The sequence below is a fragment of the Bos taurus genome, chromosome 3 (genome assembly GCF_002263795.3).
Source record: "Bos taurus isolate L1 Dominette 01449 registration number 42190680 breed Hereford chromosome 3, ARS-UCD2.0, whole genome shotgun sequence".
NCBI classification, from domain to species: Eukaryota; Metazoa; Chordata; class Mammalia; order Artiodactyla; family Bovidae; genus Bos; species Bos taurus.
Window position 1 is genome coordinate 108,960,549 of NC_037330.1, and position 25,350 is coordinate 108,985,898.

General features: G+C 42.8%; 1 protein-coding gene across 1 annotated transcript in view; it reads left to right on the forward strand.

Annotated features, from left to right (window-relative positions):
- Window positions 1-25,350, forward strand: part of GRIK3 (glutamate ionotropic receptor kainate type subunit 3) — a 243,473-nt gene that overhangs the window by 127,724 nt on the left and 90,399 nt on the right. The window contains exon 2 of the mRNA NM_001206003.1: window positions 23,379-23,555. Coding sequence (NP_001192932.1) covers window positions 23,379-23,555 — 177 coding nt within the window. The remainder of the gene's footprint in view (window positions 1-23,378; window positions 23,556-25,350) is intronic.

Genomic DNA, 25,350 nt, shown 5'->3' on the forward strand with positions numbered 1-25,350 from the left:
CAGAGTTGAGCATGTTTCTATGTGTCCATTGATCATCCGTATGTCTGCTTTTGAGAAATGTCTATTTAGGTCTTCTTCCCATTTTTTTATTTTAACATTGAGTTTTATGAGGTGCTAGTATATTTTGGTAGAGAAGGCAATGGCACCCCACTCCAGTACTGTTGCCTGTAAAATCCCATGGACGGAGGAGCCTGATAGGCTGCAGTCCATGGGGTCGCTAAGAGTCGGACACGACCGAGCGACTTCCCTTTCACTTTTCACTTTCATGCATTGGAGAAGGATGGCAACCCACTCCAGTGTTTTTGCCTGGAGAATCACAGGGATGGGGGAGCCTGGTGGGCTGCCATCTATGGGATTGCACAGAGTCGGACACGACTGAAGCGACTTAGCAGCAGTATATTTTGGATATTAATCCCTTGTTGGTAGAATCATTTGCAAATATTTTCTCCCATTCCATAGGTTGTCTTTTCATTCTAATGATTTCCTTTGCTTTGAAAAAGCTTTTAAGTTTGATTAGGTCCCATTTGTTTATTTTTGCTTTTTCTTTGCCTTGGGAAACTGATCTAAAAAAATGCTATGATTTCTGTCAGAGAATTTTTTTCCTGTGTTCTCTTTTAGGATTTTTATGCTGTTGTGTCTTATATTTCAAGTCATTTTCAGTTTATTTTTGTATGTGGTGTGAGGGGGTGTTCTAATTGCACTGGTTTACAAGTAGCTGTCCAGATTTTCCAACACGACTTGTTGAAGAGATTGCCTTTTCTTCATCGAATATTCTTTGCCTCTTTTGTTGTAGATTAATTGACCATAGGTGTGTGGATTTATTTATGGCCTCTTTATTCTGTCCCATTGACCTATATGTTTATTTCTGAGCCAACACCATGCTGTTTTGATTATTGTAACTTTGTAGTATTGTCTAAGATCTGGGAGGATTATGCCTCCAGCTTTGTTCTTTTTAGGATTGCTTTGTCAATTCTGGGTCTTTTGTGGTTCTATATAAATTCTAGTATTATTTGAAAAATTTCAAGAATATCTTGATAAGGATCACATTAAATATGAAGATTACTTTGAGTAGTTTGACCAGTTTAACAGTATTAATTCTTCTAATCCAAGAGCATGGAATATCTTTCCATTCCTTTGAATCAGCTTTGGTTTCCTTTACCAGTGTTTCATAGATGTCAGTGTATAGGTCTTTAACTTCTTTGGTTAAATTTATCCCTAGGTATCTTTTTTTGGACATGATTTTGAATGGCACTTTTTTTTAATCTTTATCTTTCTGATATTTCATTATTAGTGTAAAAAATGCAACAAATTTCAATATGTTAATCTTGTATCCTGCTGCCTTGCTGAATTCATTTATTAGTTCTCGTAGCTTTTGTGTGGAGCCTTAGGGTTCTCTACATAAAGTGTCAATGTCATCTGCAACTGATCTCTTTCTCTATGAGCTTATTTTTGAAATATAATTGACCTACAAGATGGTGTTAGTACCTGATGCATAAAATAGTGATTCAACATTTCTATATGTTACAAAATTATCACCATGATAAGTCTAGTTAACATCCATCACCATATAGGGATATTACAGAATTATTGACTGTTATTTCCCATGCGGTACCTTTCAGCCCCGTGACTCATTTGTTTTGTAGCTGGAAGTTTGTACCTCTTAATTTCCTTCACCTGTTTCATTCATTTCTCAACCCCTCTCTCTGGCAACCACCTGTTTGCTCTCTGTGACTATTTTGTTCTGTTTGTTGATTTGATTTGTGTTTTAGAGTCCACATATAAGTGAAATCACCTGGTATTTGTTTTTCTCTGACTTACTTTGCTTAGTATAATACCTTCTAGGTCCATCCACGTTGTCACAAAGGTCAAGACTTCATTCTTTTTATGGCTGAGTAATATTCTATTATAAACACACACCACAACATTTTTACACACTCAACTATCAGTGGGCACTTAGGTTGCTTCCATATATTGGCTATTGTGAATAATGCTGCACTGAATATTGGCGTGCACATATGCTTTTGAATTGGTGTTTTTATTTTCTTTGTAAAAATACTCACAAGTGGAATTGCTGGACAATATGGTAGTTCTATTTTTAATTTTCTGAGAAAAGTCCACACTGTTTTCCACAGTAGCTGCACCAGTTTACATTCTCACCATCCATGCACAAGCGTTCCCTTTTCTTCACATTCCTGGTAACACTTATTTGTTGCCTTTTTGATAACAGCCTTTGTGACAAGTGTGAAATGACAGCTCATTCAAGTCCTGATTTGCATTTCCCTGATGGTGAGTGATATTGGCTTTCTTCTCATGTACCTGTTGGCCCATTTTTCAATTGAGTTGTTTGTTTTTGTGATGTTGAGTTGTATGAGTTCTTTGTATATTTTGGATATTAAGTCTGCGAATATTTTCTCCTGTTCAGTAGGCTACCTTTTCATTTTGTTGATTGTTTCCTACACTGTGCAAAATCTTTTTGGTTTGGTGTAATACTATTTGTTTACTTTTGCATTTGTTTCCTTTGCCTGAGGACACATATCCAGAAAAATGTTCCTAAGACCAATGTTAAAGAATGTACCGCCTATGTTTTCTTCTAAGAGTTTTATGGTTTCAGGTCTTATATTCAGGTCTTTAATCCATTTTGAGTTTGTTTTTGTATATGGTCTGAGAACGCAGTCCAGTTTGATTCTTCTGCAAGTGGCTCTCTAGTTTTTCCAGCACCACTTATTGAAGAGGCTGTCTCTTCCTCCATTGCATATTCTTGCCTCCTTTTTTGTAGATTAATTGACCATATAATTGTTGGCTTATTTCTGGGCTCTCTATTCTACTCCATTGAGCTATTTGGTTTTTGTGTCAGTGACATACTGTTTTGATTACTTTAACTTTGTAGTATAGTTTGAAACCAGAGTGTGTGATACCTCAAGCTTTGTTATTCTTTCTCAAGGTCGTTTTGGCTATTTGGTCTTCTGTGTTTCCATACAAATCTTTGAATTATTTTTTATAGTTCTGTGAAAAAAAATACCATTTGTATTTTGATAGGAATTTCATTTGCTTTGGTTAGTATGGTTATTTTAATAATATTAACTCTTCCATTCCATGAGAATGGTATATCTTTCCATCTGTTTGTGCCATCTTCAATTTTTTTATCAACATCTTCTAATTTTCTGAATACAGGCCTTTTGCCTCCTTAGTTAGATTTATCCCAAGGTATTTTGTTCTTTTGATGTAATTTTAAGTGAGACTATTTTCTTAATTTCTCTTTTTGATACTTTGTTGTTAGTGTTTAGAAATGCAATATATTTCTGTATATTAATTGTATATTCTGCAACTTAACTGAATTCATTTATTAGTTCTAATAGTTTTTTAGTATCATCTTTATGATTTTCTATATATAGTATCATGTCATCTGCAAACAGCAACAGTTCCACTTCTTCCTTTCTAATATGAATTCCTTTTTTTCTTTTTCTTGTCCGATTGCTGTGACTAAGACTTTCAATACTAAATTGAATAGAAGTGGTGAGGGTGGTCAGCCTTGTCTTCTTCCTGATCTTAGGGGAAATGCTTTCAGCTTTTCACCTTTGAGTATGTTGTCTGTTCATTTGTCAGATATGGCCTTTATTGTGCTGAGGTATGTTCCCTCTATACCCCCTTTGTTGAGAGGTTTTTTTTTTCTTCTTTTTTATCATAAGAGGATGTTGAATTGTGTCAAACGCTTTTTCCACATTGATTGAGATGACCATGATTTTATTCTTCAGTTTGTTAATGTGGTGTAGCACATTGACTGATTTGTGGATACTGGACCATCCTTGCATTCCTGGAATAAATCCTACTTGATCATGGTATATGAACCTTCTACTATATGTTGAATTTGCTTTGCTCACGTTTTGTAGAAGATTTTTGCATCCATGTTTATCAGTGAGATTAGCCAGTAATTCCCCCCTTTTTGTGGTATCTTTTCCTGGTTTTGGTATCGGGCGGTGCTGGTACTGTAGAATAACTTTAGGAGCATGCCTTCCTCTTCAGTCTTTTGGAATCATTTGAGAAGGATTGGTGTTAGCACTTCTTTAAGTGTTTAGTAGAATTAACCTGTGGAGTTGTCTGGTCCTGGACTTTTGTTTTTTGGGAGTTTTAAAATTACTTGTTCAGTATCATTACTGATATCTGGTCTAGTTCTATTTTTTATTTCTTCCTGATTCAGTCTTGGGAGATTGTACATTTTCAGGAATTTACCCATTTCTTCTAGGTTATCTATTTTATTGGCATATAATTGTTCATGGTAATCTCATATGATTATATTTCTCTTTTAACTTCTCTTTCTGATTTTATTCATTTGGGCATTCTCTCTTTTTTCCTTGATGAGTTTGGCTAAAGTTTTATCAATTGTATTTATCTTTTCAAAGAACCATCTCTTATTTTCATTGGTCTTTCTCTATTGTTTTTTAGTCTCTATTTCAACAACAACAACATGATTAAAGACAGAGACTAAAATAACAATAGGAATATAGATAGCCTTACCAATACAAAGGACATGAATCTCAGCAAGCTCCAGGAGATAGTGAAGGACAGGGGAGGCTGGCATGCGGCAGTCCATGGGGTTGCAAAGAATGTGACACAACTTAGCAACTGAACAACAACATGATCATTATTATTTCTTTTATTTTATTAACTTTGGTGTTAGTTTGTTCTTTTTATATTTCCTTTAGGTGTAAGCTTAAATTGTTTATTAAACCTGAATTTTAAAATAAATTTTAAAGTATTTCACCATGGCTGTTGACAGTCTATGCAGATTTTAGGATTGCAACTTTGTGTATGATGTGAAAGAGAGGCCTAGTTCTGTACTTTTGCATGTGGCTGTCTAGTATTTCCAAGACCATTTATTGAAGAGACTATCTTTTCTCAACTGTATGTTCTTTGCTTCTTTGTCATAAATTAATTGTCCATATATGTGTGGGTTTATTTCTGAGATTTCAGTTCTGTTCCATTGATCTATGTGTCTTTCTGGCCACTACTGTGCTATTTTGATTACTATACCTTTGTAATACAATCTGAAATCAGGGAATGTGATACCTTCAGCTTTGGTTTTTTTCTCAGAATTGTTCTAGGTAATTGGCCTTTTGCAGTTCCATATAAATTTTAGAAATTTTGTTCTATTTTTTGTGAAAAATGTCACTAAGATTTTGATAGGGTTTACATTGAGACTATGTTTTGCTCTAGGTAATATGGGCATTTTAATTACCAATGGTAATTCTTTCAGCTCATGAGCATGAAATATCTTTCTATTTCTTGGTGTTTCTTTACTTTCATTCAAAAATGGCTTATATTTTTCAGTGTACAGGTCTTACCCTCCTGGTTAAATTTATTCCTAGATATTTTAGTTTTTGCAGTTGCAATCATAAATGGGATTGTTTTCCTAACTTCTCTTTCTGCTAGTAAATCAAAATGGATCAGAGTTGAATATAAGACCTGAAACCATAAAACTCCTAGAAAAAAAAAAGTGGTGGTTTGCCCTTTAACATCACTCTTATCAATCTTTCTGGATACCTTTCCTTAGGCAAGGGAAACCAAAACAAAAATAAACACAAGGAGCTATATCACACTAAAAATTTCTGCACAGCAAAAGAAATTGACAAAACAAAACGATGTCTACCAAATGGGAAAAGATATTTGCAAATCATAGATCCAATAAGAGATTAATAGCCAAAATATATAAAGAACTCAATGATTTTTTTAAAAAAAAACCCCAAACAACCTGATTGAAAAAATTGGCAGATTTGTGCATGAAAAGATGTTCAGCATCACTAATCATCATGGAAATGCAAATCAAAACAATTAGATGTCACCATGTGCCTGTTAGGATGGCTGTGGATGAAAAAGTCAAGAAAAAAACACTGGAGAGGATGTGAAGAAAGGGAATCCTCATGCATTATTGGTGGGAATGTAAATAGGTGGAGCCACTACGGAAAACAGTATGGAGGTTCCTCAAATTATTAAGAATACAATTACTGGGGCTTCCTTAGAAGTCCAGTAGTTAAGATTCCATGTTTCCACTATAGTGGGTAAGGGTTTGATCCTTGGTTGGGGAACTAAGATCCTGCATGCCATACATCGTGTCCACAAAAGTGATTTTTAATCTAAAAAAATAGAACTGCCATATGGTCCATCATTTCCACTTCTGGGTATTTAACTGAAGAATAAAAAACCACTAATTTGGAAAGATATGAGTGTTCAGTCACTCAGTTGTGTCCGACTCTTTGCAACCCCATGGACTGTGTGTAGCCCACCAGGCTCCTCTGTCCATGGAATTTTCCAGGCAAGAGTGCTGGAGTGGGTTATCATTTCCTACTTACTCCAGAGGATCTTCCCAACCTAGGGATCAAACCCACAACTCTTGCATCTCCTGCATTGGCAGGTGGATTCTTTACCACTTACCACCTGAGAAGCCCATGGAGAGATCTATGTATTTCTATATTTGCCACAGCATTCATTACAATAGCCAAGATGTGGAAACAACCTAAGTGCCCCTCAGCTGGTGAGTGGATAAAGAAGGTATGGTATATGTGATTGACCCTTGAACAAAGAGGAGACTAGGGACACAGTTGAAAATCCAAATATAACTTATAATCTACCCTCCATATAGATGGGTCCTCTGTATCTGCAGTTCCATGTCTGCTGATTCAACAGACTTCAGATGCTGTATGTATGAGATGTACTATTGAAAACAATCTGCAAAAGAAAAAAGAAAACAATCTGCATGTCAGTGAACTCACACAGTCCAAACTCATGTTGTTCAAGGGTCAACAGTGTATAGAATGGAATACGACTCAGCCATGATAAAGATGAAGTCTTGCCATTTGTAACAACACTGAGGGTAAAAAGTAAGTGAGGTAAGTGAGACAGAGAAAGACACACACTGTATGGTTTCACTCGAGTGTAGGATAAAATAAAATGCATAAGCCAAGTCAAACAAGAACAAGTACACAGATAACAGAGTAGCAGTGACTAAGGAGAAGGAGGGCTGGGGGGAGGACAAAGTGGGTAAGGAAGGCCAGCTGTGTGGTTATGAATGGAACTAAGTTTTTAGTGGTGAGCACGCTGTAGCCTCCCAGTTTGCTCAGTGGTCATGAATCTGCCTGCCAATGCAGGAGACACAGGAGATGCAGGTTCAACCCCTGGGTTGGGAAGATCCCCCAGAGCAGGAAATGGCAACCCACTTCAGTATTCTTGCCTGGAAAATCTCATGGACAAAAGGAGCCTGGGGAGTTACAGTCCATGGGGTCACAGAGTCAGACATGACTGAGCATGCATGTGCATACACATGAAATTTATATAAAGTTATAAACCAATAAAATGAAAGAGATTGCAATTTTTCTCTAGTCCTGGGAATGCACCTGCTGTCCTGCCTGTTACAAACTGCCTTGGGCTTTTCTGAATGGCTGTGGCTAGAAGGGATTATGAGTCTTTCTGGCTTTTGGCAAGAAGTGTTCAGCTTTCCGATCTCAATGCTTGCTATAAGGAATCTCCCCCCACCACTTAAAAGCCCCAGATTATGTTCTTACTTTTCATGCTGTCCCCTTCTATCATTTATTGTTCAGTCACTCAGTCATGTCCGACTCTTTGCAACCCCATGGACTGCAGCACACCAGGCTTCCCTGTCCTTCACCACCTCCCAGAACTTGCTCAAACTCATGTCCATTGAGTTGGTGCTGCCATCCAACCATCTCGTCCTCTGTCGTCCCCTTCTTCTCTTGCCCTCAATTTTTCCCAGCATCAAGGTCTTTTCCAGTGGGTCAGTTCTTCCCATCAGGTGACCAAAGTATTGGAGTTTCAGCTTCAGCATCAGTCCTTCCAATGAATATGCAGGACTGATTTCTTTTAGGATTGACTGGTTTGATCTCCCTGCAGTCCAAGCGACTCCCAAGAGTCTTCTCCTACATCACAGTTCAAAAGCACCAATTCTTTGGTGCGTAAAGAAAGCTCAGTGTTCTTTATGGTCCAATTCTCACATCCACACACGGACTACTAGAAAAACCAAAGCTTTGACTATACAGACCTCTGTCTGCAAAGTAATATCTCTGCTTTTTAATATGCTGTCTAGGTTTGTAATATCTTTTCTTCCAAGGAGCAAGCATCTTTTAATTTCATGGCTGTACTCACCATCTGCATTGATTTTGGAGCCTGGAAGTAAAGTCTCTCACTATTTCCATTATTTCCCCATCTATTTGCCATGAAGTAATGAACTCCAGGAGTTGGTGATGGACAGGGAGGCCTGGCGTGCTGCAATTCATGGGGTCGCAAAGAGTCGGACACGACTGAGCGACTGAACTGAACTGAACTGAATGAGACAGGATGCCATGATCTTTGCTTTTTGAATGTTGAGTTTTAAGCCAACTTTTTCACTCTTCTCTTTCATCTTCATCAAGAGGCTTTTTAGTTCCTCTTCACTTTCTGCCATAAGGGTGGTGTCATCTGCATATCTGAGGTTATTGATATTTCTCCTAGCATTCTTGATTCCAGCTTATGCTTCATCCTACCTGGCATTTCACATGATGTACTCTGCATAAAAGTTAAATAAGCAGCCTTGACATACTTGACAATATACGGTATTGACGATATACGGCCTTGACATACTCCCTTCCCAACTTGGAATCAGTCCATCATTCCATGTTCAGTTCCAACTGTTGCTTCTTGACCTGCACCCGTTTTTCTCAGGTGTAGGTAAGGTGGTCTGGCATTCCCGTCTCTTTAAGAATTTTCCAGTTTGGTGTGGTTCACCCTTGCCTTCTGTCTGGTCAAGGCGTAAAAGACACCATCCACGTGTCACCTCCTTGGAGTTTTGTTGTTTAGCCATTTCATGCTTGCTTGTGTCTGTTCCATACATCTTCCTTTACAGTTGAGAAGTACTAAGTGCTTGCTATGTGCCAGGCACTAGAAAGAAAATAATGAACAAACTCTTCATGCTCAAAGAGCTTATATTATAGTGGTAGGGGTGGGGGACACAGGCAGACTCTAAGCTAGATAACAGATATTTGAGATCATTTCAACCTGCATTAAGAACTTTGGGAAATAAACGGGGTGTTTCAGGGGTAGAGGTCTCTCCTATTGTTTATCTGCTGTGTGCCTGGTGTGTGACACATGAGAGGTGCTCTCTGAGTATTTGGAGAAGGAAAGAAGGGCTGAGCAGATGACCCTCTCCATCAGTGGTGTCTGTGGGAGGTAAGGTCGCTTGGAATTCCTTTGTAGGATCTGAGAGCTTATGAAGATGCAAGCAGTCTCATTTTCTAATGATCATAATTAAGTCAGAATCTCTTAGTTCAACCCAGTGCCTTGGGGAGAGAGGCACAAAGCATTGGGCTGATGAATTGGCTCCCCACGCTTCCCTCCCTGCTGTGCTCCCCCCAGTTGTGTGCCCACACCTGCCCAGGTGCACACAAACACACATAGACACACGCTAATGAGAGCCCAGAAGAGTAATCACACCCCTACACTGCGTTAAAACAACCTGACCCTGACGTCCCGGAATCAATCCAGTGAAAAACCTAACCCATCACACCGGGCCCCTGGTGTTAAATAGATTGAATACTTTCACCATCATACTTTGTCATACAGTCTTCATTCTTTCTGATGTGTCTCTGGTTCTCAGTGCTGGGGACCAGCTTCTCTGGAGCAGACTGACCTATGAAAGCTTTAGTCCTGAACATCAAATAGCTCACTCCTCGGAACAGGGGGGGAAAAAAAACTTTTGCCCAAATCACTGTAATGTAGCAATTCCCAAAGCATGTTTTCAGTGAGATGCTCTGCCAAAAAAGGTTTCCACGGTTGTCAAGTAAGTTTGGGAGATGTCACTTACGCTCCCCACCTCTCAGAGGCAGCGCGCAAGCTCAGTACAAGCCCAGAGAAGTTCTTCGGAAAAGAAACTGCTCAATCTTGTTTAACTTGTAGTTTCCCAAACATCAGGAGGATGGTGGCCTCCCTGCACACTGACTGCAGTTTCCCTAAAACATCAATGACACTGTTTCCCCTCCAGCCAAGGTAGAGGTGCCCATGCCCTGTTCTACCCAAGGCAGCCTGGTAGATGGAGTCAGAACCTGGACAGGGAGGGAAGAGAAAGCAAGAGGGAACGTCTCCTGAGCGGGAGAGAGGAAGCCATGGTTCCTTGACCGAGGAACCCTGGCTCCCTCAGCTGTGGTCCAGGCACCACGGGGCCGCAGCCTGGGATGATGAAGAGGGAGCTATGGGAGGGTCCAGAAAAGTGCCAAGGACACCTGAACTGTACTGCCTAAATCCAGGAGGCCAGTCCAAACTCACGAGCTGAGCCCCAGAGGTCAAGATATGTGAGCAGAAAGTGGACTTGGAGCAACTTGGGCTGCATTTGTGGTTTTGGGGTTTTTTTAAGCAGGGACGGCCTGCAGTGTGGGTAGGGTGAGAGCAGACAACAGTACTAACATTTTCAGCATCTTGAAGTCCTGCCTTTAAGAGCTTCCACCTGGGAAAGCTGTGCCCAGGAGGCCCAGCTGGGAGAGCTCATCCCAGTCAGGGGCCTGGTGGGGGTTTGAAGGCGGGTGGGCAGGGCCTGTAGGGCAATGTTAGTGCTGCTTCCAAATCAAAACAACACGTGTTTTGCTCCACCAGACCCCTTTCTGTCACTCCAGCAGCATTGTCAGAGAAGAAACAAAACAAAATAGAGAAATGGAGGTTGATTCCATAATTAGTGCAGTTTCTTCACTGTTCATTCAGGATCTCCAGAGATCAATTAGCTTGCTTTTAAGCTAAAAGGCATCTGAATAAGTATTTAACCTGCATAGCAATTGATATTTAAAACAGATGAGGATGGGAGTAATAATGCAGAACGGGCTGGCTCCTTCTTCCTCCACTAATTTCCCAGGTTCTGCTCCCTCTGCCCCTTGCCCCTGCCCACTCCGCATCCCAGTGGCCTTAGATTGGCCTGCTGGCATTCTCAGGGCTTGGCTGTGGGTGGGCAGGCTGGCACTGGGGAGCTGCTGGAGGCAGGGCGATCTTCCAGACGCTGACACCCCTGTGGAGCAGGGTCCAGGGTTTGGAGAGAAGCTTGGGTTGGGGCTACATGTAGGGTTCACACCCAGCCAGGGAGAATCAGGTCCTTTCTCTACAGCCATCCAGCCATGTCACTGGGCATATGGCACCCTATCTACCCCTGCAAGGGGCAGGAACCTGGCAGTATGCCTACTGAGGACACCTCAGCCTCAGTTTCCACCTCTAGTAAGAGCCAATCATGGCCAGAGCTGGGGAGAGGGAGGGGCTTGAAAACTGCAGGACCTGGGTGTCTGCCCTGCTAGGCATCTCCATGGCAGGTGGTCTGGAGGATGTTTGTGGGTTTTTTGCTTTGTCACTTAAGTATCAAAGTCCTGAATAGGAATTAGCTTTTAAAAGCAAGTAGTGGGCTTTCCTTGTGGCTCAGCTGGAAAAGAATCTGCCTGCAGTGTTCGAGACCTAGGTTCGATCCCTGGGTTGGGAAGATCCCCTGGAGAAGGGAACAGCTACCCACTCCAGTAGTCTGGCCTGGAGAATTCCATGGACTGTATAGTCCGTGGGGTCGCAAAGAGTCGGACACGACTGAGCGACTTTCACTTTCAGTGCATCCCATGCAACATTTCGGATACACACTCAACAGTTACTCATCTTGGGCTTCCCTGGTGGCTCAGACAGTTAAGAATCTGCCTGAAATACGGGAGACCTGGGTTTGATCCCTGGATTGGGAAGATCCCCTGGAGGAGGGCATGGCAACTCAGAGGCAACCCACTCCAGTATTCTTGCCTGGAGAATCCCCATGGACAGAGAAGCCTGGCAGGCTACAGTCTATGGGGTCACAAAGAATCGGACATGACTGAGCAACTAAGCACAGCACAGTGTGTGTGTGTGTGTGTGTGTGTATGTGTGTGTGTGTATACAGGCACACACTCATGTACTTATGTATGTATTTATTTAACAAATGTATCTCTACATCCTTTCTGTGCTAGATGGTGTTCAACATTGGGGGGGCGGGAAAGAGATGCCTGGCCAACTAAGCTGTGCCCCTCCACCACAGATGACCACAACCTGATGGGGAGGGAGCAGGGCACAGGATACCCAGCACGCGTGAAGGTAGAGAGGATGCATTTGGACTTCAGGGAAGGCATGTTAGTTGGGAACCCCTGAGAGCAGGCAACAAGAGCTAGGATCCGAGTAGTTTATCTGGGAGATGATTCCAGGAAGCATGGTGATGGAGCAGGGAAGCGAGACGGGGAAGGAGAAAAGCCAGTGAAGGAGTGTCATCAGGGGGCTTGTGCTGTGGGAGACTGGGGCTCAGCCTAGCTGTGGACTTTTGAAAAACTGCATGGGTCATGCCCTGGAATTGCACTCTGAGGGGTGAGGATGCCAGGGTCCGTTCACCCGCTCTGTGCATCCTCCGCCGAGGCTCTGCTGAGCTCAGCTCCCTGGCTCTTGTGTGCTGTCCTTGCTGGTCTCACCTGCGCCATCGCCAGAGAATGTCCAGGACACAGAAAGCCCAGAGTGGGGGGGCAGAGGAAATGTCTGCAGGTGGCCCCTGGGGGTGGAAGGAGGACATAAAGGACAGTGCCTGTGACACCAGGCTCAGGAGAGATATACGGAAGCCAGGTTTAGAAGGAGGAAATAGCAGGAAAGGCGAGCCAGGCCGAGAAGGAACACACTCGAAGGCAGAGTGGCATGAAGAGGTGGGTGACAAGTGCGGTGACAAGTGTGGTGGACGGAGGTGTCCTGGCGGAAGAGCTGAGGCTGGAGGAGGTCGGGCTGGACCAGGAAGGGCCTCGTATGCCAGGCTTATGGTGGGTCTTTCTGCTGTGGGCAGGCATGCAAGGGGCGGGTCGTGTGACGGCTCCGCCTGTCCAGGAAGTGAGAGAGCCCCACCAGGGCCTCGGAATTCAGGATCATCGTTCCTTCAGCCCCTCCAGCAAGGGCGCTCACGGCCCCTTGGGCCCCTCCACCGCAGCCCCGTTCCCAGCAACCCTGCTCCAGCTCCTCCGCCTGATGACAGCCCATCGGTCATCAGGGTCTCTGGGCAGCATGGGAGCCTCCGGCCATCCTCCCGACACGGTCGATCCTGCAGTATTTGACTTGTGCGTCCCCGAGTTGTACAGACAAAGCTTGGCATATCGCCAGATCAATTAAAACAACTGCCACCGGGCCCCAGGACTCCATCAGGAGCCCTCCCCTGGGCCCCCCACCAGGATTGCAATCCTCTCCTCTCATCCGCTGTTTTTCTGGATACCTCCATCTCAGTTTTAAAGGCCTCCCTGCAACAGCTTCCTTGTCACTGCATAATAATAATTTCTTGTCCTTATGAGGGCTTACAATATGCCTATGATGATTTAGGCCATTTAAGCCTTAAAGTAGAGCTATATTGTAAGTGCTATTAATATCCCTGTGTTCAGTTGATCAGACAGAGGGATGGGGCAGGGAAGGGACTTGCCCAAGGTCACACAGCTCAGAAGTGATGAGATCAATTCCAATCCAGGCAGGCTGGCTGCAGAGTCCACTGGCTTGACTGCACTCCCACCCTGGTTCAGGATCCGGGGTCTTCTCTGATGCTGCCTCTGCCAGGCCCCCACCTCCCTTCATCACCTAATCCCTGACCAGTCCTGGTGATAGAGAAGCAAACCCAGCAGCTCCCCTCCTGTCTGGCCCCCTGCTTCATTCCCTCATCCCGGCCTGTCCAAGCCCAAGTCCTCATCCCCGGGAACCCACCCAAGGCCATTCTCCCCCTCACTGGTGCCACATTCCTTCCATAGCTCAGCTCTGAGTGGAGACTATGCTGCCTCTTGCATGGAGCCATCCATGACTCCCTCTTCTCTGAACCTCCCCAGCTTTCTGTTCACATGGACAGTTTTTACCCTTTTACTCCACAAATCAAAAAATGCTTTGATTTATGCCCCTCCTCTTGTTTCTTCTTCTGAGCTATGAGTTCCTGAAGACCTGGGAATATTGCTTAATCTCTCTCTGACTCATCTAGTGCCCAGTGGGGTTCCTTGTGAAAGGTTGTAGCCTGTAAACTGCTTGGGGAATGAATGAATGAGTCAACAAACCCACAGGAGGGGAGACATTCATACTCCTTGTCTCCATTCCCTTGCCTAGGACCTCAGAAAGCCCATCCCTGGCCCTTTTCCACTGGGCACTGCTTACCTTCTATAAACCACCTACTATGCCCAGCAGGGAAAGCCAGCCAATGTGTTCCCCAGCTCCTTCCTCTGAGACCAGGAAACAGCCCCAGAAGCAAGTCCCCAGGCAATGCCGGGGCCCCAGGAGCTGGTGCAGCAGAGAGCAGAGCCTTGTTCTTCCAACCCACAGGCTGCACAGAGCTTCAGGGGCCCCAGCAGGGAGAAGAGAGAACCCTGATCAGAACAGACAGGGAGGCAGCCCCGGGAAGAGGCTGTTAGCAACCACCTTGCTGATCAGTGTCTCAATTAATCTCTATGACACCTTGGAAACTTCAGAAAGAGAACAAAGCAGATTAGAAAAAAAAAGAACAGACTCGGGCCCTGGAGGACAGATGCCTGGACAGGTGCCTGGGCCCAGTGCTGGGAATGTGAGTGTCTCCTGGGACTCAGCTGCCAGACAGTGGCAGCACGTTGCAGACCGTGCCTGAGTCTCACTGTGCCAGGGGCTGGGCTGGCTGCGCCAGCCTTTGCTTTGGCAAGGACCAAATTCAAAAGCACAAAATTGTTCAAGAGAAAGGAAAATCTCAAGATTCCAGACTGGCCCTAGACAGTCCTGACGCCGTGAGCTTAAGTCGGGGGCTCAGTCTTCTGACTACATCTTCCCTGGGACCTGTGTGTTGGAGACTCTCCAGGGCCACCTGCCCAGAGGGAGTGTGTGTTGGGACAGAAGGAGGTATGGGGTGCCTCCTGGCCCTTCACGATGAGACGTGGCAGGACAGCACCGGGTTGTGAAGGTCACACTCAGCTTAACACAGGCCTCCATAGCTCATCCGAGAGGCGGACGATGCTACCATTTGGGCACATTTCCAGGGACAGAAAAAGCCATCTTAACAATAAGGGTCTTTATGCTCAGGGCAGTCAGAATGTTTCTCGAAACGTCTGACAACATGTCATGATATAAAAGGCGAAGTGTTGGTTGAGCTGGCCCAGCTAGTTTGAGTCCTCCACTCCCACCCAGCTCTATGTTTCGCCGTCTGCATATGAGGTTAGTTTGAAGTGGTGGTTTTCATGATGTCCCTGGTGGAGCCCTGGGAAGGGCTGTGGAGCCTTCTCGGTACCTGTGGCATCCAGCCTTTAAGAGCCCAGAGGACAGAAATGGGTTTGGGCAGGGTGGGCTGGTAATCAAGCTCTCCAGGAAAATGAAGCCCTCCTTTGTAGACCTGCTTGTTCCTGTGGTGTAAACGCACTCACCATGCCTGATTTCAAGCTGCCAATGGCTTAGCGACTTGCTTTGAAAACTCCTGAAAAGTTAACAATCGTCCCTAACAAGCTGGCTTTGGTTGCAGAAGAGAATTTACCGCATGGTAATTGTCACAACGTCTTTAACCTCCCTGTGCCTCCGTTTTCTCTTGTGTGAAATGGGAGGATAATAGTGTCTATGCAATGGGGTTGTAGGGGTTGTAGAGGCTCTTGTGAGTGTTAATGAAGGGGGTGGAATGCACTCAGCATCATGCCTGGCACATGATCAGTTGTGTTGCTGTTATTATTATAGTTGGTGTTATTTGTTTTACCCATTGGGCTTCCACTCAAGGTTTTGTTGGAAGAAAACGATCCAGCTGCACCCATGCTCCCCATGCTAACACCTTCTGGGACCCATGCACGCACGCACACACACATACACACACCCCATCCCATTTCCTCAGCAGCCCTGGTGTCTGCTCCATTTTATTAAAGCAGAAAGCAGTGACAATTATTTTCATAATGAACTGGCTCTTCAAATTAATGCCAATTACACTATGCAATCATGATTAAGATTATGCATTAATCAACAGTGCCAACCTACTTATTAGCCTCTTTAAATAACGATCATGAGGAATGTATAACGATCGTGAGGAATGTATGGGAAGGAAGAGAATGGAGATGAGCCAGTTGGATGGGGGAGCTGCCTCGAAGCAGGACGGGGTGCTCTCTCCAGAAGCCAAGACCCAGAGCAGACTTTCTTACATGGGGTGGAGCCTGAGTCAGAACCCGAGCCCATCAGACCCTGAGCTTCCAGACTTCCTGCTCTCCAGAGCCCCCTGCATAAGTGAGAAAGATCAAGAGGACCAGAAAGGAGAAGGGAGAGGAACCCTCAATAGATGAGAGTTTTTCAATAGATGAGGTTCGGTGCCCCCGTCCCTTCCTCCTAAAGCACTGAAAAGTAAGTGTGGTTGATACTTGCCTTGGATCAATGTTACCCCTGTCTTTGGTCAGGTCTCTCAGATGCAGAGCCTGAGTCAAGGATTCAGGTGCCTAGGGTTGATACGGGGAAGGGTATGCTTTAGGAAAACCCTGTAGGGGAGTGAGCACAGCAAAACAGAGAAGGGGACAGAGCTGGGCAGCCTTGGGTAGCTCTGGTCTCTGTCTGATGTAAGGTGGCAGTGTTGGAAAAGTCTTGGAAGCATACGTGCACCACAGTTATACCCACCCTGAGACAAGGGCACCACCCTTTATAGTGATACTGCACCCCGGTATCACTCAGTTAGGGCTGCCCTGGTGGCTTAGAGGGCAAGAATCCACCTGTAATGCAGGAGATGCTGGACACTCAGGTTCGATCCCAGGGTCGGGAAGATCCCCTGGAGGAAGGCATGGCAACCCACTCTAGTATTCCTGCCAGGAGAATCCCATGGACAGAGGAGCCTGGCGGGCTACAGTCCACAGGGTCGCAAAGACTCAGATACGACTGAGTGATTGAGCACATCATTCAGTTATTGCCTGCGTTCTGTCCCCAGGGCAGAGGTAAGAGCAATTCTCTAGAGAGAGGACAGCCTGTGAACAGAACTAAGATTCAAAACCAGGTCTTCTGCATCCAGAACCCACTCTCTGAACCTCTGTGCTGTATCTAAATATTTGCTCTCTGGGTATCCCAAGACATTCAAACTTTAGGGGCACTTTGCCCCTAATGTTCAAGTAGGATGACCCAAGCTTACACTGTGTTTGGGGGATAGAGGTTGGAGGGCAGCCTCTCCCTAGCATCTCTGAGATGCCCTAGGGCTTAAGTTTCTCATCTCCTCTTATTCCAACTTCCTTCTCTGCTGAATTTTCCATGCCCTCTCTCGTCCCAGCTTCTGCACCTCTTTTCCTTTTTCTGCCCCAATTCACCCTGTGCCAGGCTTTGCCCACCTTCCTTCACTGTCCCCAAAGAACGCAAGCCGGGGGTAGTTTTCTGTGACTGGCTTTGGTAAACTATGAGGCTCCTGTAAGTAAGGAGATAACACCACAGCTCAGGCTAAATGGGCACTAAAGTGTTAGCATGGCCTTTCCTGCCGTGAGGCCACTTGCCTTTGCTCCTGGGATATACTGTCCTTTCCTTTCTCCCTGTTTGGGCACGCTTCCTATCTACCCTCTTTCTCTTGGGCCCCTCTCACCCATACTCCCCACACCAACAATCAACAGCCTACCTTTGCTTCTTTCACACAGCAATTCAGTACTATAAATCTTTTCTTCTCCATCCAGGTCTCAAGGTGCTTTTACCTCTAAGATAAAGACTGCCCTTCACTTGGAAGAGGGGACAAATTGCAGCCCCCCCTGGCCAAATCCAGCCTACCACTTGTTTTTGTAAATAAAGTTTTATTGAAACACAACTGCGCCATTATTTACATATTGGCTGCCTCTCTCATGCTGCAATGGAAGAGTCCTGTAGACCTTCTGGTCCACAAAGCCAAAAATATTTACTGCTGCTTCTTTACAGAAAATGTTTGTCAACCCTTGACCTAGAATGTAGAAGCTCAGAATTTGTTTTGTTTTTTCCTAAATAGCATTGTTTCACCCGTCCTTTAATAACTACTAAGTCCTGGCCACATCCCATGCATTTAGCTACATTGTTTTCTTTCCTCCTGGCAGCAATCAACTTTGGAAATATGTACCCCATTTTGAAAATGGAAAAACTGAGTCTTGGAGAGTGTAACTTCCTCCTGTGACTAGAGCTGTGGTTTGCACTGAGGTCTGGCTGTCTCTGGAGCCTAAGTTGAGAACCACTCCACTCTTAGTTCTAACAGCTGACTACCACATGTATGTGCTGCTTATGGTCATCTGTTTATTGTCAGCTGAGTCCTCCTTGAGAGCAGGGGCCCAGGACTGACTTCTCTCATTCTAGCACCCAGTCACAGGTGGGCACATGGCAGAGACCAATGTGTATTCATGGAACCAAATGGTGTAGCCTCTGGGCTTGGGTCTCAGTGACTTGAGACCCCCTCTCTCCTTTCCCCCCCTCAACCTGCCATTGTCTGAGAGGCAGGCAAGGACATGTGAAGGAAATGGCCCTTTCTCCCATGACCTTTGACTTTCATTTGAGATAGGACTCCTTAATGGCTAGTTTTCTCCCTAGACTTTCTTGGGAAAAGACTTTTTAATGTTTATGTTTTAAAATATTAAAAATAATACTTATTCACTGAAAGTAATTTGGAAAAATCAAGAAACTACAAACAGCAAGATTAAAAGTATCTATAAATCTCTCTTCCCAGAGAAGCTCACTGGTACCATGGTATGAATCCTTCCAGTCTTTTTTCTGTAACTGTAGTTACGTGCTTTTCATTTGACAAATAGGTTTCATACTGTAATATTACTTTGTTGCCTTTCGGGGGAAGCAGAATGAGCATTTCCGGTATCATTAAGTATTTTTTTAAGAGCATTTTTTAAAAGCTTTTTTCCTTATTACCAAAACTCTTCTTCATTGCAGAACACTTGAGGGAGAAAAGCACTAAAGCAAAAGGAATCCATTATCTTTTTACTTTCTAGAAAGAACTTCTGTTAACATTTTGGTGTATGCCCTTCTGGTATGTCCTTTTTGATTTTAATTGGAATTGCATTAAATTTATAAATTAATTTGAGGAGAACTGACATCTTTACAATATTGAGCCTTCCCTTCCAGGAGAAAGTTATGTCTCTCCATTTATTCAAGTCTTCTTTTATGTTCCCCAGTAAAGTTTTGTAGTTTTCTTGATATAGGAATTGCACGTTTATTGTATTTTATTTTTTTGCGGTTGCTTTTGTGAATAGGGTCTCTTTTTTCCCTTGTAATTCCTCACTGTTTATTGCTGATTTATAGGAAGGCTATACATTTTTCTATATACGTTTTTATGTGCTGGCCCCTTGATGAGCTTTCTGTTTACTTTCTACTAGGTTTTGATATGATTCTCTTGAGTTTTTAAGAAAATGGTAATAAGCATCTTCAAATGATACTGTGTCTCTTCTCTGATTGCATGACTGTGATTTGCTATTTTTACCTTATATACCACGATTTTGAAGGCAATTTTATCATGGAAGATATGCTTATATAAGCTTGTGCTTAGGAAGAATGGGATAGTGAATCCTTGTGTACTTACCACCTGGACCAACAACCCATGACTTTTCCTATCCTATCTGCATCCCCTTCACTTCCACTCCGCCCATATTATTTTGAAGCAAATCCCGGACACCACATCCTGCCATCCTATACCCTTACTGTTAATGCCTTCAAGTTGTTCTGCCATATGGGTGGATTTTAATACATTGAGCAGTCTTCTGCTTTTGAACATCGAGTTGTTTCTATTTTTTCAATATTATGTCAAAAATATCCTTATACATAAATGTTTATGTGTCTCTAACTCTCTAACTTTTTCTAAATTTGTATCTGTAGAAAGTGGAATTACTGGATCAGATGGTATTTTGATCACTTATTTTCCTTTAAACACATACACACTGTCACATGATGGCTTTTCTGATTAGAAATATAACACATGTTCACTGCAGAACTTTTGGGAAATACAGAAAAACACAAAGAAGGAAATTAAAGTCATCCATAATCCTTCCACTCAGAGAGACCTACTCAACATCTGAGGAGGTGTTCCTGTCTTGATTTACGGATGTGCTGCACCCCCACACAGACTCACGTGCGTGCACACTCTGTGTTACAACTGTAACCCGCTGGAATACCAGCATGGGGGTGGGGCGAACAACAGATTTATTTGTTCACTTTTTTAAACATTCAAAAAAATCATTTTTCAAAACAATGAAACAACCTGGATACCCATCAACTGGTGGTGAATGGGTAAATAAATATGGTACAGCCATAGAAAGTAGTACTGTTTAACCACAAAGAGAGATGAAGTACTGATACGTGCTACAACAGAGATGAGCCTCAGAAACATTATGCTCCGTGAAAGAAGCCAGATGCGGAAGACCACCCACAATATGATTCCATTTAAACGAAGTGGCCAGAAAAGACAAATCTCTAGAAACAGAAAGTAAATTAATGGTTGCCTGAGGCTGGAGCATGGAGGGGACTGAAAACAGTGATTGACTGTAAGTGGGCACCAGGGATCTTATAGGGTTGCAGGAAATGTTCTGAAACTAGATTGTGGTGATGGTCATGAAATTTAGTAAATTTACTAAAAATCATTGTATACCTAAAATGGTGAATTTTGTGGAATTTCTCTATGTAAATAATACTTCAATGAAGTTAATTTTTTTTTTACAAATAGAGGTTTATATGGGGAAAGTAAGCAGAAAGAACAAATTAAGAAATCTATTACCTAGGACTGTTTACTGGTGTTGCTTTGAAATGTCTTCTCTTCTTTTGTCACTGACATAAATCCCTCCTCATCTTCCTTTTTATTCTTCCCTCTCTAACGTGGGGTCACACTGCATCTCTGCTTTATAACTTTTGCTTTTCACTTAAAGCTATATCATGGATATTGCCCAATCATTAAATGTTAGCTATTATATGGGAATATATAGCTATTTCCATGTAATAGTAAATGAATGGCAAAAAAAATTGCCATTCATTTACTATTTCTTTGGTGTTGAGTGTCTTTAGATCTACCTCCTTTCACATGATCTGTGTACCCATTGTTGAATTCAGTTACTAGAAACGGAGGTGTTGAGTCAAAGATCTGCAAGTTTTTAAGCCTTTTTATATATTTCTAACAGCCATCAAGGAAAGAGGATGTACTGGCGCCTACTTCTACCAACAGTTAAGCAAATGTCCATTTCCGAATGCCCTGGGCAGAGCTGAGTGCTGCCGTGTATTTATGCTTGTCAGTGGGACCGTCAGAAAACGGCATTTCACTATTGGGTCAAACTGCGTTTATTTGATTATTAGTGGGGATGTATATTTCATCATGTATGAATGGTTCCTTTGTATTGTTCTTTCTTTTTGTGCAAAGCCCATGCTTGCTCTTTGCATATTTTTCATTTGAGTATTTGAGTATTTTCATTCGAGTATGTTCATTTCATTTGAGTATTTGTCTTTTTAAAGAATTTTAAGTGGTTTTTGTAAAATTAGAGCATCAATCTTTACATGTTACTGATATTATTTCCAAGTTTGTTTACCATTTAATTTTGTTTATGGGGGTTTTGAAATCTACACATTTTATATTGTCTCTATGAAGTTATCAATCATTCTCCTTCGATTTCTGACTTTATTGGAAGGCCTCCACCACTTCAATATTATATAATATTCACCTATATTTATTGTCTTTTTGGTTCTTTTATAGTGTTTCTTCCCCTTCCTTCCCTTACTTCCTTGCTATTTAATCTTACTCCATCTGAAACTTTTTTTCTAACTTATTTTATTTAATTTTTTAACTTTACAATATTGTATTGGTTTTGCCATATATCAACATGAATCCACCACACGTATACACGTGTTCCCCATCCTAAACCCTCCTCCCTCCTCCCTCCCCGTACCATCCCTCTGGGTCGTTCCAGTGCATGAAACTTTTTTTGATATATGGCTTAAGATTGGAATCTTACATTTCTCCCAAATAATTGAATAATTGTCTCAGCACAATTAATGAATAATTCATCTTCTGCCTTCTGATTGGAAATAGCCATCTTTATCATGTCTTAAATATTTATCTCTACTAGAGCCTCTTTCTGGGGATTTTATCTCATTCTATTGACTTATCTGTGTTTTCATATGCCGTTAGGGCTTGGTTTTAATTATTTTGGCATCATGATATATTTTAAATCTGGCAGTGCAAGTCATCTCTCATCTCTGTGTAGGCTGTCTCCTGTTTAGTCTTCCAGATGTATTTTAGAGCTGTTTTGTCAAGTAAAAAAAAAGTGTGTATATATAAGTGTGTTTGTGTGTGTGTACATATATATTCTATGATTCTGATTGGAGTCACATTAAACTGAAAAAGTAATTTAGACACCTCTGTCCTTGACCCTGTCTACCCACCATGACATGCTTCCTCATTTAACATGCTTCCTCATTTAACATGCTTCCTCATTTAACATGCCTCCTATTTTCATGTCTGACACCCAAAGTCTTTTATTTTGTTGCCATTTTTAATACTGGAGTTGGTTCATGATTAGTTATTTAATATTTGCTGATATTGCAAAGGAAATCCTTTGGCCATTAAGTTTTTGCTGGTTGTTGTTTATTTAAAGTAACACTTAATTTGTGCTCACTGGTCACTGAACTTGAATCTCCTGCTAGTTCTTATTGGTTTTCATGTTAAGGGATTATTTTAAGAGTTTTTAGGAAGGCATTTATATCATTTGCAAATAAGAATGTTTTTCTTCCTAAGAGGTGTGCCTCCAAGTTATATTTCCTTCTTATCTCAGTGGTTAATGGTGTAATGTAACTCTCTGCACACCTCATCTTTTTTCCCTTTAATGAGCATGCCTCTTGTGTTTCACCATTAGTTGCTATTAAAGGCCAATTTGAGCTGAAGATGCTTCAAGTGAGTATCTTTTCTAGAGCTAGATTATTAAGCATTCTTAACAGCAGTAGATATTGAATTTTATCAAATGCCTTCCTGCATTTTGTGAGTTGATCATGTTTTTCCCCTTTGAACTACTGATGCAATGGAATGATATTCATAGATTTCTTTATATTGAACCACACTTTACATTCCTGAAATACAACTCTATGATCATGGTATGCTATCCTTGTAATAATATTCTGGTAGATTCTACTTGCCAGCATTCTACTGAGAATTTTCATAGCAACATTCATAAGTTGGTCAGTTTTATTTGGATCTGTTTGTCAGTGTCTGTTATCAGGAATTTGCCAGCTGAGTGAAATGAACTAGGAGAATTTTCATATTTCTTATGCTCCAGCACAATTTCTACATAGGGGGATTACCTGGCATCTTATTGAACATTTGGGGGAAGAATCTGGCCCATAAAACCTTCTGAGCCAAGCATATTTCTTAGCATACCTCCTCCTTCACCAGCACACACAGTTTTCCCCATCTCTCGCAGGAGGAATCTTTGAGTATGCAGACGGCCCCAATGCCCAGGTCATGAACGCCGAGGAGCATGCCTTTCGATTTTCTGCCAACATCATCAACAGAAACAGGACTCTGCTGCCCAACACAACCTTGACCTATGACATCCAGAGGATCCACTTCCATGACAGCTTCGAGGCCACCAAGAAGGGTGAGTGTGCTGCCCCCACCGTCCTCTTTCTGGCCTTGGGGGGCATGGGTCTGTGTTTGTTGTCCAACGTCCTTAAAACATACCCAGTCTCTGGCTGGGTTTGGGGATTAGAGCTTTTCTGCCTGGTTTTTGGACCAGCCTCAGGCCCAGTTAGGCTTAAGTTGAGTCACCTCCCAGGAGCAGTGGTTTGCCCATCAGGAGTTCCCAGGTCACAGGCAAAGGCCATGAAGGGCCTTGGGAAGGGGTGGGGTATTGAGGGATGGAGTCCGAGATGGGTGAGGAGGCAGCCCAGGTCTTTACAGCCTCTGAACCAAAGCCAGCATTTTCACATTTACTTCTTTCATTGAAATCCTGCCCAGTAAATCGGTATTTAAAATATATATAAAACAGATTATGTAGAGATTCAAACATGCAACATTTACTTGCCATAAAAGGACTTGCTAAAAACAAAAACAGCTGTGTCTGTGGCTGCAACAATTTGACCCCAGTGATGGATGACACTTGAAGTCTGACACTGACCTCAGCTTAAGTATGTTTCCCTTTTTTTTTTTTTTTTGCTACATTATAACAATAAAACCATAATTCACAAAAATAATTGTAGTAAATCCAATCAAACAGTTTTCACCATGCTGCTGCTGCTGCTGCTAAGTCGCTTCAGTCGTGTCCGACTCTGTGCGACCCCATAGACGGCAGCCCAGCAGGCTCCCCCGTCCCTGGGATTCTCCAGGCAAGAACACTGGAGTGGGTTGCCATTTCCTTCTCCAATGCATGAAAGTGAAAAGTGAAAGTGAAGTCACTCAGTCGTGTCTGACTCTGAGAGACCCTATTGACTGCAGCCTACCAGGCTCCTCCATCCATGGGATTTTCCAGGCAAGAGTACTGGAGTGGGGTGCCATTGCCTTCTCCAGTTTTCACCATACCTGAGTTTTAAAAAATCAAAACTAAAATATTGGGCTATATTCTTTCACGGTAGTGACGTGTTTACAGTAAACTCTAATGCCTGTACAGAAAGGACTGGAGAACTTTATTCCAAGATCCTCAAGGAAAAATCATGGTAATTTGTCAATACATGAATGAGCTACCAGTTTCCAATGTGGCATATAGCACATCTGAGTATACAAGTATGCTCTTTTGTTACTGTCTTTTAAAAATACCACATACATATATTTAAATGGAATTTAATTTAAAGGCCTAAATAACTTTGGGAATAACTTCCATAGAACCCTAGAGGTCCATGGAACTCCATTTAAAAAAACCCTCAGACCTAAGGAGTCTTGGTTCCCAGAGATAGCTAGGTCATTCATCCCATAATATATTTTTATAGACCCTCGCTTTTCTTCTTCAAGGCCCTTATCACAATTTGTAGTTAAATCATTGTGGATATTTAATGTCTTTCCCCTCCTTGCCAACACCACTGAAAAGAAGTTTCTCTCTTGTTACCTGATATAGCCTGGCACCTAAAAGGCTGGCATATAGTAAGTGCTCAATGAAATGGCCATTGAATGAACCCGTGAATGAGAGGTATGAGGATAGGGCACAGGAGGCTGAGCATCACTGCCCGGGACCACTGCCCAGGCTGAGCTGACTGTGATATCCATGCATCTTGGGAAGACTGCCCATCCACATGATCCCCTTGGTCTTTCTAAGGGCTTCCCAGTAGCTAATCAAGGTCTCCTGGGCTCTCAAGTGCAGACCTGCCAAGGTGCTGCCTGCTCCCAGCTCTTTTGCAAAGCCCCATTGTAAAGTAAACCTCTCCGTACAGAAAGGCAGAGCAGCATGGGCTTGGAGCCAGACA